Source organism: Olea europaea, chromosome 9 (assembly GCF_002742605.1).
Source record: "Olea europaea var. sylvestris chromosome 9, O_europaea_v1, whole genome shotgun sequence".
In the NCBI taxonomy this organism is placed as follows: Eukaryota; Viridiplantae; Streptophyta; class Magnoliopsida; order Lamiales; family Oleaceae; genus Olea; species Olea europaea.
The window spans coordinates 9,594,646-9,613,458 of record NC_036245.1 but is presented as its reverse complement, the minus strand read 5'-3'; the positions used below and the strand labels follow the sequence as shown (position 1 = coordinate 9,613,458).

General features: G+C 38.5%; 2 protein-coding genes across 3 annotated transcripts in view; one reads left to right on the top strand and one right to left on the bottom strand.

Annotated features, from left to right (window-relative positions):
• LOC111399926 (isocitrate dehydrogenase [NAD] catalytic subunit 5, mitochondrial-like) overlaps nucleotides 1-7,060 on the top strand; it is a 9,875-nt gene extending 2,815 nt beyond the window's left edge. Inside the window, exons 3-5 of the mRNA XM_023027411.1 lie at nucleotides 13-163; nucleotides 5,669-5,741; nucleotides 6,638-7,060. Coding sequence (XP_022883179.1) covers nucleotides 13-163; nucleotides 5,669-5,741; nucleotides 6,638-6,829 — 416 coding nt within the window. The 3' untranslated portion in view covers nucleotides 6,830-7,060. The remainder of the gene's footprint in view (nucleotides 1-12; nucleotides 164-5,668; nucleotides 5,742-6,637) is intronic.
• Nucleotides 7,061-7,091: 31 nt separating this feature from the next.
• LOC111399603 (helicase protein MOM1-like) lies at nucleotides 7,092-12,900 on the bottom strand. 2 transcript variants are annotated; one of them, XM_023027006.1, is made up of 8 exons: nucleotides 12,741-12,900; nucleotides 11,884-11,987; nucleotides 11,429-11,734; nucleotides 11,088-11,261; nucleotides 9,810-10,773; nucleotides 9,020-9,303; nucleotides 8,709-8,922; nucleotides 7,092-8,521 (listed from the first exon to the last, which is right to left on the bottom strand). In XM_023027006.1, the coding sequence occupies exons 3-8, from the start codon at nucleotides 11,729-11,731 to the stop codon at nucleotides 7,821-7,823; spliced, it is 2,640 nt and encodes an 879-aa protein (XP_022882774.1). In that variant the 5' UTR covers nucleotides 11,732-11,734; nucleotides 11,884-11,987; nucleotides 12,741-12,900; the 3' UTR covers nucleotides 7,092-7,820. The 2 variants fall into 2 exon arrangements, with proteins under 2 accessions (XP_022882774.1, XP_022882775.1); XM_023027007.1 differs by having other exon boundaries at nucleotides 8,366-8,501.
• Nucleotides 12,901-18,813: the final 5,913 nt, after the last annotated feature.

Sequence of the window (18,813 nt, the reverse complement as noted above, 5' to 3'; positions counted from 1 at the left end):
GAAGAAAAATGTGAAACTATGTTTTAGTTAACCATTTCTCTTTCATTGTACAGCTTGTGAAGAATCCAGCACTTTTTGACGTTTTGGTAATGCCTAATCTTTACGGTGACATTATCAGTGACCTTTGTGCTGGTTTGATTGGAGGCCTGGGCTTAACACCGAGGTACGTCCAACCTATTGGTCTTTTAATGGTCACTTACTGAAGGAACTCCTGGACCCAAAGAAGTATAAAATACACAGCAGTAAGGAATGAACTCAATGGTTTATTGAAGAACAACTGAAAGATAACAAATCCACGGCTATTGAGAGGCAATGTCTCTCCCCCTTTAACCGAAAATCAATATGAAAACGTGCATGCCTTTACCCTTCCTAGCCCTCATATTTAGTTACACTTCCTACTACAATGCTATGACACTTTTACCCCTATCTAACTAACTTCTTTTGACTTGGCAAGCTTCTTCTTCCTTCTCGAATAGGTGAACCAGATTAGGGGTCTATCATTACCCGTCGCTCCGATGTCCATCTTTTTCTCAAGGTGGAAGTTAGGAAATTGTAGTCTAATAGTCTCGAATGGCTCCCAGGTTACCTCATACTCTGGTAAACTCCTCCACTTGATTAAGATGTCAGGCCCCTCAGCTTTGTTGGTAGAATTGGGGTGAACTCCAAGAACAGATTCTGGTTCCAGAATGAACTCTCCATCTGCTAAAGGTTGGGGTGGAAGAGAGGAGACTAGTTGCAGGTTGCCCTTGGCCTTACAAAGTTGAGAGACATGAAAAATTGGGTGGATGGCTGCAGTTGGTGGAAGTTTCAGTTTGTATGCAAGCTGGCCGACCTTTGATTCCACTTCAAACTGTCCATAGTACCTCGGAGACAACTTCTCGAAAGGACGCTTAGCCATCGACTTTAGGCGGTAAGGACGGAGCTTGAGATAGACTAAGTCCCCTACTACAAACTGAATGTCACGACGATGTTCATCTGTTGATTCCTTCATCTTCAATTGAGCTCTAGAAAGTTGTACTTTAAGCTCCTTCAAGGCTTCATCCTGATCAAGAAACAGTTGTTCCACAAATGAGCTAACTGTCATACCCTTCTCAAAGGCTAGAATTCTGGGCGGCTCACGGCCATACACAATCTAAAAAGGGGTGTCTAGTCACGGTATGGAAGGAGGTATTGTACCAAAACTCAGCCCAATGTGAGTATTGGCTCCAAACCTGCGGTTGACTAGATGCTCCAAACACCTGTTGATGACCTCCGTTTGACTATCGGTTTGGGGATGGTAGATGGTACTGTGCTTGAGGATGGTCCCTTGAGCCTTGAACAGTGCGGTCCAAAAGGTACTTATGAAAATCCGATCTCTATCGGAAACAATAGAATGAGGCATGTCGTGTAATCGTATCACCTCTCGTATAAACACCTCTGCAATTGAGGGGGCAGTAAAAGGGTGCTTCAACCCAACAAAATGCCCGTATTTATGTAGACGATCCACGACAACCAGAATGGTATCTAATCCACCTGAATGTGGTAGCCCCTCAATGAAATCCATTGAAATATCCTGCCAAACTAACTCAGGTACCAGCAAGGGCTGCAAGAGACCAGCTAGGGACAGTGTGAGGTACTTATTTTTCTGATAGACTTCACATTCCGCCACGTACTCCTTCACCCTCTTTTTCATCCCCTGCCAAAAAACTTCTCTGACGACACGCTTGTATGTCTTGAGAAACCCCAAGTATTCCCCGACTTTAGTGTCATGGCACTCATGTAACTTGAGTGTCACAAAAGGCGAATTGTTGGGCAACACTAAATTCCCATGGTAACACAATAAGTTGTTTATCTATTCATATTCAGCCTACACTGGAACTCCTCTTGTAGGTCTTGCACTAGTCTTCCCAATTTCTCGTCTGTAGCCACCTCCTTCTTGATCTCCTCAAGTTGAAGAACCTTAGGGGTGGTTAAGGCTAAGTAGTGCAGGGTAGGTTGAATTCTGGAAAGTGTGTCTGTCGCTTTGTTTTCCAATCCTAGGCAATACTGAATGTCGAAGTGATAACCCATCAATTTAGTGAGCCATTTCCAGTTATCCTTACCAACCGTTGCTCCAATAAAATTTCAAGCTCCACTGATTAGTCCAAACCACAAAATGTCTGCCCAACAGGTAGTGACACCACTTTTTGATGGCAAACACTATGGCCTTTAACTCTCTTTCTTGGACAGATTTTTGCTTGGTACTCTACAGTAGAAATTCTCTGAAGAAAGCTATAGGATGGTTGTCCTGCATTAGCACTGCCCCTAGGCCCTTACTGGAAGCATCGGTTTCAACGACGAACTGCTTTGAGAAGTTGGGAAGTACCTGATCATGGTAGCCTTGAGGTCCTAAAATGCTGTCTCGACGTTCTCATTCCATTGGAAACTATCCTTTTTGAGCAACTCAGTTAAGGGCCAGGCAGTCTTGATATAGCTTGACACGAAGCGTCTGTAGTACCTCATGAGCCCCAGAAATCCCTGAAGCTCCTTGAGATTGTGTGGGCTAGGCCAATTAATCATGGCCTTAATTTTTGTCTGATCTGCCCCAACTAGGGATGGCAATCGGGCTCGGGCCGCCCGTGACTCGGCGCCCGAGCCCCATTTTGGGGACACGGGCTTTGCTCAAGTCGGCCCGAGCTCGCGAGCTTTAAAAAAAAAAAAAATAATAATAATAAAATTTTTTTGCTGCCTTAAAAGGCAGTAGTTTAGGAAGAAGAAAAAAAGGGGTGGAGAAAACGAGCCTGCCTGACTTAGCCCGGAAAAAGCCCGAGCGGAGCCTATTTTTCTCGGCCTGGCTCGAGCCCGCAAAAAAATGGCCGAGCTGGAGCCGAAACTTTAGGCTCGCGAGCCGGCTCGGCCCGACTCGTTTACATCCCTAGCCACAACCCCCTTCTCAGAAATCACATGGCCCAGCTCCACTAGTGTTTGCCCGAACAAATGCTTTTTTTTGTTAGCATACAACCGTTGCTCACGGATAACTTCAAGCATAACACGCAAATGTTGAAGGTTCTCCCTAAGTTACTGACTGTAGACCAAAATGTCATAAAAAAAGACAAGGACAAACTTTCTCAAGTAGGGTCTGAATACCTCATTCATCAAAGTGTTGAAAGGTTGCCGGTGCGTTTGATAGCCCAAACGGCATGACCAAAAATTCAAAGTGACCCTCGTGGGTGCAAAAAGCAGTTTTTGGGACATCTTCCGGTCTAACTCGAATTTAATGGTAACTCGACTTCAAATCCAGATTTGAGAACACCCGAGACCCTTGAAGTTCATCCAGCAGTTCATCTGTCACTGGTATCGAAAAATGATTAGGTACCGTTACCTTGCTAAGTGCCCGATAATCAACACAAAATCTCCAGCTACCATCCTTTTTCTTTACCAACAGCACCGGGCTTGAAAACGGACTAAGACTCAATTAGATGATTCCTGCAGCCAGCATGTCTTTAACGAGCCTCTTGATGCCATTCTTCTGAGCATACAGGTATCGGTATGGCCTTGCGTTCACAGGAGTTGCCCCTAGTTGTAGATTGATTGCATGGTCTCGACCCCTTGAGGGTGGGAGCTCGTTGGGCCATTCGAAAACACTCAAGTAATTCTATAACAATTCACCAATTGAGTTGTGGACTTCTGCCAAGGCCTTCTTTAGTTCAACTTCTATACTGCCTAATTCTAGTAAGATGCCCTGTCCCTCCTCTATAAATGACTTAACGAGTGACTTCAAGGACACCTGTGTCTTATCCAAACTAGGGTCGCACTGTAACACAATCATCTCGCTGCTAACTCTGAAATGCATAGTCAATGTCCCCCAGTTCACATGCATCCTTCCCAAGGCACTTCATCCCCAGGATTACGTTTGTACATCCTAACTTCAGGGGCAAGAAATCTTCAACCACATCAATAGTCGACAAAGAGACAACCTCGCCCTTACAAATACCCCCTCATTTCACTGACTACCCAGTACCGTTAAGAACCCTGTAGCTAGCAGAGTTTGTGATTTTCAGACACAAACCCTCAACGAGTTCTCTTGAAATAAAGTTGTGGGTAGCCCCACAATCGATGAGGACTACCACTGATATCCCGCCAACCATCCCATGTAGCTTAATGGTTTTCGGTGCAGTCAACCCGACCACTGATTTAATGGACAATTCCACTGTATCCTCTAGTAGCTGCTCATCTCCTCCCTTAACCGCTTCCACTGGTTCATCAATTTCTTCCTCTTGCACTAGGAGCACTTGTAGCTCCTTATTCTTACACTTGTGACCTGGATAAAACCTCTCATCACAACGATAGCACAGCCCTTTGTGCTTCTTTGGCTGCAACTCAACGTCGGTCAACTGCTTGAAGGGTGGTGCTGCCTTGACCGTCGTCACCGGTTGCTGCATCTGGACCGCAGGAGCCCTAGGAGCAATCGTTGGAGTCTGTTGGTCGAATTGTGGACTGTGCGTTGCCCCTTTTGAGTATAAACCGCTGTAATCTGGGCCATTTCCAGTTGGGCTGGTCATGAGAGTGGTTTTAGACTGAATTGGGCCTCCTAAAACTTGGGCTCGTTTTAGGGACTCATTGCGGTCGTTTCGTGGCCTAATCATCCTTACTGCTGCTCTGATGGTTAGGTGTAGCCCATTTATGAAGTTACCTTCCAAGATTGCTTCTGGAATCCCCGACAACGGAGCAGCCAGCAATTCAAACCACCGGCGGTAATCCCTCAGCTTTCCTTCCTGTTTCAAGGCCAAAATTTTTTCCAACGCACTTCCCTCTTGCAACGAACTGAACCTTTCCAACAGCAAGATCTTCAAATCTTCCCAGCGTGTTAACGGTTGCCGTCCATTCTCCCATTGATACCAGGCAAGTGCCTCGCCATCGAAACAAACTGTGGCGGTCTCAATCTTCTTCTAGTTTGTAAGCTGATTAATGTGGAAATACCATTATGCTTGAAAGACCCATGCGTCTGGCGCTTCTCTCGTGAAAATTGGCATGTCCAACTGGCGGCCTCGAGTATCCAACCTCCCTACTTCATCACGAGGTAGCTGTCCCTCGGTACCACCCTGGCTCCTGGGTTTTGTTCGGCACCTCAAAACTAACGGTCGGCTCCGATGAATTGGATGAAGTCTCCTTTTCCGTCCTGTCCCTTTCTTGTTCGCCCCAATTGGTTAACACCAATTCAAACTTCTCCATCAGTCCAGCCATGTCCCTCTACATCTCGGATTTCATTAACCTCATCGTTTCCTGCCACCCATCGAACCTCGACTCCAATTGTCCCACTCGTTCGGTGATTGTCATGGTCCCAGTGAAGTTGCTCTGGTACCAAAAATGATTGAACTCCTGGACCTAAAGAAGTATTAAATACACAGCAACAAGGAACGAATTCAATGGTTTATTGACGAACAACTGAAAGATAACAAATCCAGGGCTATTAGAGAGGCCCTGTCTCTCCCCCTTTAACCGAAAATCAATATGAAAACGTGCATGCCTTTACCCTTTCCCAACCCTCATATTTATTTACACTTCCTACTACAATGCTATGACACTTTTACCCCTATCTAACTAACTTTTGCTGACTTGGCAAGCTCCTTCTTCCTTCTAGAATAGGTGAACCGGATTGGGGGTCTATTACTTACATCAAATATTCTTAATCGACTTTTCCTCTATGCAGCTGCAATATTGGTGAGGGAGGTATTGCTCTTGCTGAGGCTGTACATGGTTCTGCCCCTGATATTGCTGGAAAGGTTTGCATTAAAGAAACTCTAATTCTTTACTCCTGACAGTTCTAATTTTTCATTCATGTATGGTGTTCTCCATGGGATTTTATCGCCTCTTGAATAAGTCATGTGTCTGCAGTTGTAACTTTTGCAACTGCATTGGTGGTTTAGGACATAACCTTTCGGAAGGCTGTTTTAAATATATTATTAAAACAGCCTGCCCAAGGTTAAAAGTCCTAAACCACCAATGCAGTTGCACAAGTTACAACTATGGCTTGTTTTATGTTCTTGATAAATCAATTTGGTTCAGATGAGCTTCTATCTCGATTATGCAATTGAAAATGTGGTACGAGGTAAAAGAAGTATAATATGAGAACTCATCTTGGGCTAGGGTTCTGTTTAGCCCTATGATCTTTTTCTTCTATTGACAATGTTTCCTCTTTTCGGAATTCTCTACCTCTCGCTGTAGTGTTTCTGAACTTCTTTAGTATTAAGCAAGGTTCGAGGTAGTTCAGTTTGCTTGATTTTAAGGAAGGTAATGTGTGGAGTTAAATATGTAATTTCATGCTTGTCTGTTAGTTTATTTGGTTAAATGAGGAGGACAAGACGTATGGTTGAATATAGAATGTGTCATGTGTGCCTGTTATAGCTTATTCAATAAACCTTTAACTTTGTTGCAATAATGAGTTACTACCAAGATGAGGTTGTGTATTAATATGCTTACTTCTTGGTGAGTTATAGACAACATTTCTCTTAGCTACCGGGCTGAGTTTTTTTTTTTTTTTTTTTAAGTTCGACACTGTTTGATGCTTTCATTGCCCTTTCCCTAAACTTTTGGCTTCATTTCTACTCTTAATTTCAACGTCATTACTTATTAAAATTGTGTATTTATCAGTCATTTAATGTTTGTCGAGTCCATGTAGAATTTGGCAAATCCAACTGCTTTGCTTTTGAGTGCTGTCACAATGTTGCGCCATCTGGAGCTTCATGATAAAGCAGATAGAATCCAGGATGCTGTCTTGAAAACGATTGCAGAAGGGAAGTATAGAACAGGCGATCTTGGTGGTAAATCAAAGACAACCGAGTTCACCAAGGCAATTTGCGATCATATCTGAGCAGTTTTTGTCGTGTATATTGGTTTTTTCAACAGCTTCAACAGGAAGTTGTTTCCAGCTTATTTTGTTTCAAAGACTATTCCCGTTAGCTTATGGCTTCTTAAGAGGATCGCCTACTAATGTTGCTTCTTATAAAAGAGAAATAAGTCAGGTCCCCGTTTATGATATTCTTGGGTCTTTGCTAAATCTTTCTTAAATTAATGGAAAGTAATTAATTTGTTGAAAGAATTCCTCATTTGCCCTAACGTTTCTTTTTTTTTGGGTTTCCAGATTCTAATCATTTTTAACCAACTTAATGTAACGGAATCTATCAATTATGATTATTATTCTTTTTTGTACATTTGCAGCAGTCACTAATATTATATATACCATGCGCCAAAGCATGTTTGGCTAAAAGTTTTCTTTTTCGTAAATAAGGGACCTTTTTTTTTCACTTGAAAGTAGGTTATTCAAACGTTTTAAAACGAAAGGCATTTCGAAAGTAAATCTTGCCAAGCATGTCTATAAGCTTTCGTTGGCGTTCAGAATCTTTGAACTAATGACAATGATTGATAGGTTTCTTTCAGCAATTCTTAAGTTGAATTTTTCTGTGCAGAAGAGATCAGAGTATCGCGATAAATTTGGATTGAATGATATGATACTGAAACAGAAAAAAAGATCGAATAATCATTTTATGATGAAAATGGATAGCATAACATAGCAGCAAAACGGTTCAGCCTATTAACACGGAGGGAAATGCATATGCAAGAAGGCAAAATTGTACATTATACGAAGCAATATCCGCTTAGTTTGAGATATTGCAATTTCTCACCTTCCTAACGTTAGTTTTCCCACCAGTATTGGCCAATTTTACAGTTCCACGTTAAGAACAAAATTGCTGTTACCAGCCTATGTATGGTTATCCTTCAGATATCACTACTGGCTATTTGACTGTTTGAAATCTGGGCAAAAGAATCACAAAAACTGCGTTCTCCTTCGTTGATATTCAGAATCACTTTCTGTATAAATCCCAGGAATAGGAAGAGCTGGCATATGAAACATCTCTAAACAGGAATTGCTCGCCATGAGGAATTGCAGGAACTGATGTGATAACATGCTGCATTTGTCCAGATTGACTTATGGGTGATGGAAAATTTACCTCTGTGCTGGGAGAAGACAAGATGTTGGGTCCTGAGATTGAAATAGGCCTCATACTTCTAAGATGTGGAGCAGGGGCCCTGAATTCATATCCAGTCACAGGGTGTCCTGAGAGAGGGAAATTTAGGTTTGAAAATGTGTTGCCCGGTGTCAAAAGACCGGGTGAAGTCCTAGGAAGCTTTATTGACAAGGTTGAGATCATGAGTGGACCATTCATTGAGATAGTATTTGCGTTAGTTGAATGATCTGTTAATGTTTTAGTCGACCCCTGTAATGCTCGAGTCACAGGTGCAGAGCCAGACATTGCTCCAGGAATTTGCTGGACAGATGACATACAGTTCACAGCCTCTGTTATAATCACAGGTTGTGGAATGGTCATGCAAGGGCTCAGCGACGGTTCATCAGGTCTGGAGACAATGCTTGCAGAAGTTGATGGCTGGTTCGATGCCTGAACTATTGAGAAGCCAGGTGAGCTTGTTATTGGCAGATTGCCAGGTCTATGTTCTGATCCAGTTGCGGTCCTTGGTCCAATCTGCTGCAAAAGGAGTTGATACACTTCATCCATCAAAGAATTTGTGATCACAGCAAAATAGAGTGTGTCAATGTTACCTTATGAAAAAGGGGGAGAGGTGTCATTGGATAAAGTAAATTTGAAATTAGCAAGTTTAACGGCTTAAACTTCAGTGATGATCTGTCAACGCTAAATACTGCAAAATTGCAAATATCATACATCAATGCTTACCACTGGGCATTTCTTGTGAGCAAGTTGCATCTGTTACATCTTGGTTCTGCATCAGTGTCTCAGCTAATACTTTATTTATGTAAACGTTGTTGTAGCTTGTCTCAAGTGTTAATTTCTTCTCCTCAAATTCCGTCTCAGCAATCTGAAGCAACAAATCATACTTTCTACTCATCTGATCGATCTCTTCCTCTAGAGATAATTTTAGTCGTACTTTCTACAAGATTACATCACAGAAGACATGAGAACTTCCCTGGTATGGCATTAACAATGAAAAATACAGAAATGAAACACAAAAAACGAGATTGACAAACCATATCATCATGCAATTTTATATTTTCGTCTTTATACTTCTGCAGTCTTTCCAACTCCCGCTGGAGAGATAAGCAGACAGATTGTTGTGCCTCTGAATATGTCAGTCGATCGGCTTCTGGTGGGTCATTGTTCCCAGAACTTAGAGAAGCATTTGTGGATCCAAGATTAGTAACAATTGGTTCACTGCCAGCTCCTGTCTTTTCTAATGGCATGTTTGATGAAAGTTGTGGAGGCTTGTCTGTCACGGAATATTGCACAGAAGAATTGCAGGGGTGTTGTAAAACTGAGAATAATTGAACATTCAATTCTCTTAGATAGAAATAATCACAACAGAAGATCCTTATATAATTTATCATAAAAACAAAAATTTGACATTTGAACAGAATAAGATAACTACTATTTTACATGATTGATATTCATAAAATTATTAGTATCAGTTGACAAGGCGATACAAGTACAATGTCAAACTAAGCTTTATGCTCAATACATTTTGGGTCTGCTCTAATGGAAAATCCACATCCACAACCACCACATGACATTTTGATTTTGGTCCAGCTAACCTCTTCTAACCATTTGGTTGAAATCACTTCACCTACTCTTGTGAGCATGAGCTTCCTTATGACTACACAAGACATGTCCCAACCACCAAAATCGTCATTTTTTAGAGAAAATCGAGAATCCACCATTTTCTAAAAGTCCTGTAAGTAATAATACTTCAAGGGGAACACTTGTACAAACAAGGGGGTATAAGAATGCAGGTCAATTAGCAAGTATAGAATGCAGGAATACCTGAAATTTTCCTCTTTTTATATTGAGCACGGAGTTTCTTTTTCACCCTATGTTTAAGGCCTGCAGGACATCTTCGATTAGCGGTGCTTCTGGCATCTTTCCTGCACTTGTTGTTCTTTTCTTTCCCTTCTGGATCTTCAGGTAAATCATTGAGGCATTTGCCTCTCTCTATAGCCCTTGAAGATGGACTGGACAAATATTTCCACCTAGGATTTCTCCCATTAAGTAAATTTATCCAGAAAACATGGGGTTCATTGTAAATCATATCTTTGATTATGGAGAAATCCCCCATTAAAGATGATTCCACTTCACCAATTAAAGACATGTTTCTGGGGTAAATCCCTCCATTCTCTAGGACTTTTAAAATGAATGAACAGTTTGTAGAGTCATTGCTCTGACCACTGTTAGGCAGTACGGTTATGAGTTCATGACACACGTCTTCTATAAACGTCTCGCCGGAAGAAATACTTGAATGTGAATCTAAGTCATGGAACTCATGAAGCTTTTGGAATAGATAGGAGGCACCCCAAGCAAGCAGCCCATGACAAGTGCTTTGCTTTATATTTTTCAAATTGCCTTGAGGATTCATGCCTTGCTTGGCTAATATTAGTATCTTCTCTTCCAAGGTAAACGATGAATATATACGGAAGATCTTCAGCTGCTCATGATCCGAAGTAAGGTTGATCTTATGCAGGGCCCTCAAGTCATTCATTGGGTCCCAATCACTGTTTAATAGAATTACTGTATCTATAGATGATAGTTTAATACTTGTGATACAGGAACGAGTTTCCATCAAACAAACAAATTTCCTGTTCCCTTTATCATTGAACATGCTCAAAGCAGCTCGCTTTCTGGCTGGAGGCATCCCCCCTCCAATGCGTACATAAGAATCTTCACCAAATTTCTCATGAATAATGTCATCCAAAATATCTCCAATAGAAATCAGTCCAGGGCCTACAAGTGACTGCCCATAAAAAATAGCATTTTGTTAACATGAACATTTAAATAAACCACACGTGATAAGAAAACCAAGTTGCAACATAGGCACAAATAAACTCCTGATAGTCGTATTTAATGTCTTGGTGTAAGTGACAAAAATTAGACATCTGATGATAGACACCAACATCATGGATATCTTCGTTAGACTTTGATCAGCTACAATGACTGAGAAAATTGCATCTTTCCAATAAAGAAATCTCTCAAAAGATGTTAAAGTAGAAGTCAACCAAAATGCAATGCAAGACAAAAAGCAGTATTTCATGGAATTAAACTTGCAACCTGAAAAAGGATAAGAACTCTTAATTCTCGTTTCTTGATCTCTGGAAGGATCATGTGAAGGAGATTTAATTTTCCACTCAATTCAATTTCAGCATTCAATTGTTCAGCCACAGGAATGCCTTCTACCACTGAGTTTCGTAAAGAACGATCCACAAGATAAGGATGATCACAACACTGAAATGGAAATATGAAACCCAGTAATTCATAGCAAGTGAAAAAAATGATAAAATAAAAAATAAAAATATCAAGACAACAGGTATTGAAAGGCAAAGCAGAAGCAACAGCCCAGCAGTTTAAATGCTGCGGCTAACTATTAATTGAATTTTCTAATAAAGCAAAACCTTCATGGTTGAAATAAGTATTTCCTGGAGGGCATGCACTGAATCACACTTTAAACCCGAGCAAAGTAACATCGAATTTGAAAATAGGGAAGCACAATACTGCTCTGTTTGAACATTAGAGAGCCTAACAGGTACCCAATACTCCACAAAACTAGGCATGTTAGACTTGCACTCATATGCAACAAAATGTGACAAGTTTTCCTTTAGCACATGTCCGTCAAGGTTAGTATCACTATGCGAAATATCTTCAGAGACGTCCTCATACTTAGGATCAAGGAGTGAATGAACACTGACGTAATGCATCTCCTGGAACAATTTAGAGGAAGGGTCAGATTAATTAATGGAAACTGTATAACTTAACTCTCAGCAAGTTCCCCTCACTAGAATTTTATCTGCTTCTCACTCACCTCTGCTTCGATTATGAAATATGACAAAAATAACTTGCCAACATTTACCAGATTGCTGGAGGTAGATGAGAGAGTTTTAGGTTGAAAAATTGATCTTTCCCAGATACTCTGAACACCTACACCGCAGACCGAAGACTGAAAATAGCTACAGGCTGCACAAATTTATAAAAACACAAAGCTAGAGCAGGGAACTGATAAAGTCACTTCAACCAATTCAAATAAGGAAATGAGAAACTTTGATTAATAGTGAACTTATCAAACTACCTCACGAGTACAAAGAAAGGTTCATTGTACAAATATATACTAGAATGGAAAAATAAAATATAGGATATGCTCTTTTCAATCAAAGAGCTCCAATTGGAATTTCTTTCTCACTTGGCATTCTATATTTCTATGATTTAAAATGTTAATGGGTTTCTTCTTTGTAAGACTTTTCATTTTCCCTGAGATTTTTCCCCCTCTCTCCACTCTTCCAGTTTTCATCATATCTTCTAGGAATTCTCTGGTTTTCAGACATCCAATAATTTCTATTTATTTTACTCAACAGAATTATCTCATTGCTTATATTTCTACTTACTAGTGTTGATGATTTCACTCTGAACTAGCTTCAGATCAAGCCTCACCTTACATTTTCTTCTTCTGTATTTTTTTTTTCATGGCTACAAATTTCAATAGGTAAAAGCAAGGAAAGGACAACATATTTTTCTTCTGTTTTGTTAAAAAATGTACATCATCTGCATAATATTGATCATTATATAACATGCAAAAATTAGATTTCCATCAATAAAGCACGAAAACATTGCAAAATCAGGTCTCCCAATTCACATTATACCATTTTCCCTCTGCCCTTCTCCCCGCAAACCTAACCAAGGGTTCAAATCAAAGCAGAAAAGAAGAAAAAATACCTTATACTTGGAGAATTTGCAAGAAGCTTCAAATCCTCTTGAGATATATTCTGCTGTAGAAGACAAGTGAATGAGCAATACAGGAGTATTAATGCAATTTGTACGTACATATTGGCCTCCGTATCTGTCGCCTATAGGCGGTGCTGGTGGAGAGGAAACCGCTCTGTAATTTTCAGGTACTGCGCAAACAGTGTACAGTCTCTGGCTATAACAGAGTTGCCACGTAGATGGCATTCTGGGGTACTCCCATGTTTTCAAAGATTAGTTGAAGGACTAACATTAGCAAAAGAAAACTTGATAATGATCTAAATCAAAATCGCTAATTAATTTTAGTTACTGAATTTAGGGATCCACAATATTGCATATGATCAATTTTTTATTATTTTTTTTTCAAAATATACTTAAAATATAATCTTTAGCTAGACCAAACTTGGGGCTAAAACTTCATAACGTATTTATTTGATCTCCAAAATTTTAAAAATTTATCGACTTCGCATAATAAATAGCATCATTTTGTTATAAGTGACACCTAATGGCGTCATGTAGGATTCAATGTTAGTCCCTATTTAGTTTGGATAATAATTAAATTTTTAATAAATTTTGATAAATGTTGATGACATTTGTGAATTAAAAGTTAATAAAAATTATGATTTCTACAAGATATGTTGTTAAAAATGAATTTTGAAAATACAAATGAATTTTAAGAAATTAAGGCAAAACAAGAGGTTAGGGTGCTTTTTTGTTTTTTGTTTTTTGTTTTGAATTCATTTTCTATTTTCTATTTTGAGAGATTATTTTATGGTTACAAAAAAAGTCTTTTGTTTATCATTCTGAAAACAAAAAAAAAATTAGAAAATTCGTTTGGTTTAAGAACTTTAGACATAATTTTAGGACATTTTGAAAGAACATGGGAAGAAAGAGATAGAGAGAGGGAGAGAGTATTTGTATTTGGGTAAATTTTGTGTGATTTTATTAATTGTTTTAATTTGAAAATTTTTTAAACTCATTTTATCGTTTTGAGTTTTCATTGAAAACATGAAAACACTCAAAACGTCAAAAAGTCGTTTTGAGTTTTTTGTTATAAAATTTTCCTGGTTTTAAAAATTACATTTTTGAAAATAACATATCAAATGCTTTTTGAATTTTTTTGAAAACTGAAAATGACCTTAAAATGACAAATCAAACGTACTCTTAGTATTTTAAATTACATGAACAATAGTGTAAGCATTAGTAGAAAGTTCATCAATTATTACCGTAAAAAATAACTCCAATAATCATTAACGTAATTACTCAAAACTTTAATGACCATTGATAGGATTAGCTCATTTTTAAATTGTTTTTCATGAAAATAAGTAGCTTTGATTCCAAAAATAGCTTGAGCCTAAAGTGAAGAAATAACTTGATAGGATCAAGCATTAACTTCAATTGTTATAGAGGTAAATAAAATATTTGAGTCCTTTTTGACAAAGATACTTTTTGCAAAAAAGTTGGTCAAACTTCATTTTTAATCATATATTTTATTTCATCAACAATTTTTACACACACATTTCATAAAATTTGTCAACTTTTATCAACTTTATTTGCTCAAAATTTACATCAAAGAGATATGAATATTTGAGGAAAGATATGCTAGAAATGATAGCTCAAGAAATGATGTCAAAAAGACTCATTGAATAATTTTCAAATAATGCATGAAATACAATGAATTTTATTTATTTATTTTAAAATTGCCTTAGTTAATAATAACTTTTTTGTTGCTCCATATATACTTTATTTTCATCCGTTGCAATGGTTGTTTAATTTAAATGGAGATTCAAAACAACTAGATACGAAACACTCATTGCATGCAATTTTAATTTGAACTTTGCCATGTTTACTCTTTGTTGTACATGTGGTTTACATTTTCTACGTAGCATTACTCAATTGGATAATTTAACTTTTCAAATTTTTTTTTTCCAATTGACACTTGACAATAATGCAAATGTCAATCAAAGTGTAAAAATTCAGTATACAAATGATAATGTCCTTTTAATTTTGGGATATTCTTAGTCTTTTTTACTTGTACCTCCTAAGTCTTGGTTCACTTAATTTATTCTCAATAGGTATTTGTCAATGATTATGCCCTAATTAGATTTTAATCAAAATTATATCTAAATTCCATGTCCCTTATAAATATAAAATCTATGCATCCTAATTTATTAAGATAACAATATAACCTAGTTAAATAGAAGTTGAGACTAGATATCCGCCTTATCATTTAGCATGCTAGCCTCTTGTAAAACTTGTTCTGTTTTGGATGGTCTCGTGTCTGACTAAAGCATGTTTGAGAATTGTTTATAAAAGATTTTAACTATAAATAGATAAATATTGCTGATGAATAGGTAAATAATACTTGTAGACCTGACAAAATGTATGAATAAAAAGTGACTCAAGTTTTATAAACGATTAATCGACATGACCTATACATAGGAAGTTGAAATTATAGGTGAAACGATATTTTTTATTTTGTTGATATAGCCATGTAAATAATTAGGTCAAGCACCTCAAGAAATCATTAAATTACAAATGAACATGTGAAGGGTGATTTAATTAAAACAAGTAACTTTTGTTATTACGACGATAATTAAAAGGAAAATTTGCAATTTTTGTCTTATATAATAAATTTATCATTAGCCTTTTTCATGATTCATCTCCAACCTTTATATTATGTAACAAGACTCGTATTTCCCGCCATTTTAGTGATTAAATGATGGTCTGCTATATATATATATATATTAAATGAAGACCCATAAATTTTCAAAAAGTACAAATAAATTCACTTAAAATAATTAAACAAGTATTAACACAAAAAAAAAAAGAATTTAAAAAAATCTAACACCCACTGTACTCTCGTCCCGCCCACCCACTGGTGTGTATTGATAGAAATTATGACAAGTATATATATACAGGCAGGGAGATCAATCCCACTAATCCAGCGAAGTCAATCCCACTAATCTAGCCTATACGGTGGGGAATAAAATCAGCTAAATAAAGAGAATAAAATCAACTAAATTTACAATAAAGGATGAATGAAATTCTCCAATAATACTTTGCTAATTTTGTGCTTTATCATGCAAGCGTAAGGGTCCGGGAAGGACACTAAGCTTGGACTGATGAATTAGGAACTGCTTTCGAGCTAGAGGTTTAGTGAGAAAGTCAGCAAGCTGGTCCGTAGTATGACCATGTGAAATGCGAAGCAACTTGCGAGAAACTTGATCACGCACAAAGTGAAAGTCAATGGCGATGTGTTTTATACGTGAGTGGAAAACAAGATTGGAGCATAAGTAGGTGGCTCCAACATTGTCACAGTAGATTGTTGGAGGAGCTGGAATTGATACAGCAAGTTCACTTAGCAAGTTAGTGAGCCAATATTCACCTCAACAGTAACAGCAGCAATGGCACAATATTCGGCCTTAGTTGAGGAGCTGGCTATGGTGGCTTGTTTCTTAGAACTCCAACCGATAGGATTGGAGCCAAGAAATACAACATAGGTAGATGTAAAGTGACGTGGATCAGCATCACCAGCCCAGTCGGCATCGGCAAAGGCATGAAGTGCAAGAGGTGAATGAGTTGAGATGAAGACACCATAATGAGAGGTACCCTTGAGGTATCAAAGAGCACATTTTACAGTAAGCCAATGATTAGAAGTTGGTTTGTGCATAAATTGAGCCAACTTGTTGACGACATGGCTAACATTCGGTCATGTAAGAGAAAGATACTGAAGTGAGCCTGCAACTTGACGATACTCAGTTGGATCATGACCAGGGAAACCATCATCAAGCTTTAGTGTTTCTGAAATGGACAGTGGGGTGCCGACTTCCTTGGCCTTTTGTATATTTATTCACTGAAGAAGCTCCAGAATATACTTTTGCTGTGATAGGAACAAACCATTGGGGGTCCAAGTTGTTTCAACGCCCAAGAAGTAGTTAAGCTTGCCAAGATCTTTGAGAGAAAACCTGTTGGAGAGCTGACTGGTGAATTCTTGAAGAGTAGGAGGGTGATTGCTGGTAAGTATAATGTCATCCACATACACAAGCAAGTACACGATGTGAGTGTCCGAAGAGTAGATAAAGAGAGAGGTATCACTCTTCGAATTAATAAATCCATAGGCAAGAAGAAAGGAACGATGTTCATTGTACCATTCCCGAGGAGCTTGACGAAGACCATAAATTGCTTTATGTAATTTGCAGACATGGGAAGGATATTGAGGGTCAACAAATCCTTAAGGTTGCTACATACATTCAGATATAGTGCCTTGTAGGAAGGCATTATTGACATCCAACTGATTCAAAACCTAACCACGAGTGACAGCAATAGTTAGAACAAGGTGAATGGTTGCTGGTTTAACCACTAGGCTAAAAGTTTCTATAAAGTCAATTTCAGATCGTTGATGAAACCCTTTCGCCACAAGGCGGGCCTTATAGCAAGCAATAGAGCCATCCGGGTTCCTCTTAATGCGATATACCCATTTACACCAGACAATGTTTTGTGTAGAGGAGGGTGGAACAAGGGACCAAGTTTTGTTGTTCTGAAGAGCTAGAAATTCTTCTTTCATGGCATCACACTAATGAGAGTGCTTTTTGGCTTGGGCAAATGATGAAGGTTCTGTTTGGTAGTGGAGGGAAGAGGTTGTGGTATGTAGGTTGAACGGTTGTTTTGGTTTGTAGATATTATTCTGAGCATGAGTGACCATGCGAGATGGTATATCTGGTTGATATGAGGGGAGTGAATAGTTTTAGTTCGCTGGGCAGTTTGGTTGATGACATGGCATGTGTAAGATGAGTCTACAAGTTTAGGATCTGCACATTTGTTAGAGGGAGAAGTGGAACTACTTACCTATGATGGAGAGTATCGAGAAGCATCCATAGGGGGGGAGCGAAGTAGAGACAACTTGTTGAGCGGGCAATGGACGAGTAGATGGAGGTTTTGGAAGCAAGTGTGGTGCAGAGGGTGTTAGCACGATAGAGTCAGGTTCATCTTTAGCGGGAGTTGTGATATTTTCTAAATTCTTGTCGGTAAAAATTGATAGATACCGTGAAAATGTTTGAGAAGATATGCTTAGGTTAGAATATGAGTTAGTTTTGTAGGGAAATAGATTCTCAAAGAAGGCATCGTGTCTAGACATAAAAAGACAATTTGAGTGAGATCAAAGCATAGAAATGAATGATGAGGAAGGAAAAACCCGAGGTACACACATGGCCGTGAGCAAGGTTCGAGTTTATGGGTATTATATGGGCGAAGCCAAGGGTAACAAAGACATCCAGAGACTCTAAGAGAAGTGTATTTGGGTTTATGGCCAAATAATTTCTGATAAAGTGTATTATGGTTTAGAATTTGTGTAAGCATTCTATTAATGGGATAAACTGCACTTTGGAAGGCACGAGACCAAAAGCGAAGAGGGATAGTAGCATTGTGGAGAAGCGTGAGGCCAGTTTCCATAATGTGACGATGTTTACGTTTAGCAGAGCCAACATGTTCGGGTGTATAGGGAGAAGAGGTAAGATGTTGAATTCCATGTCAGGTTAAAAAGTGAGAAAGTGCTTTATATTCTCCACCACCATTTGTGTTTACAGTTTTTATGTTTGTTTGAAAGTAGTTTTCAATGAGTTTGTGAAAGTTTTCAAAAACCTTGAACACATCAGATTTTAACTTCAAAGGATATAACCAGGTGTACTTTGTGAAGTAATCAATGAAAATGACATAATATCAAAAATTTCCAAATGAAGTCACAGGGGCAGGACCCCAAACATCTAAATAAATAACTTGAAATGGTTTATTACAGATAATGGATGAATTTCTAAATGATAGTCTATGACTTTTGTTACAAAGACAAGAATCACAAACTTTATTTGTAGGGGAATCCGTTGAAGGAATTTTATTGCTAGCTAAAATCTTCTTTTGAATTGGAGGAGAAGGATGACTAAGACGTTGGTGCCATAGTTGAGAAGAGAGAGCAATTGAGGCAGAAGGAGTGAGGAAGGATGGCTTCATAGTTGAGGCTGAGGATGACCACTCATACAAGTTGTTTTTACTC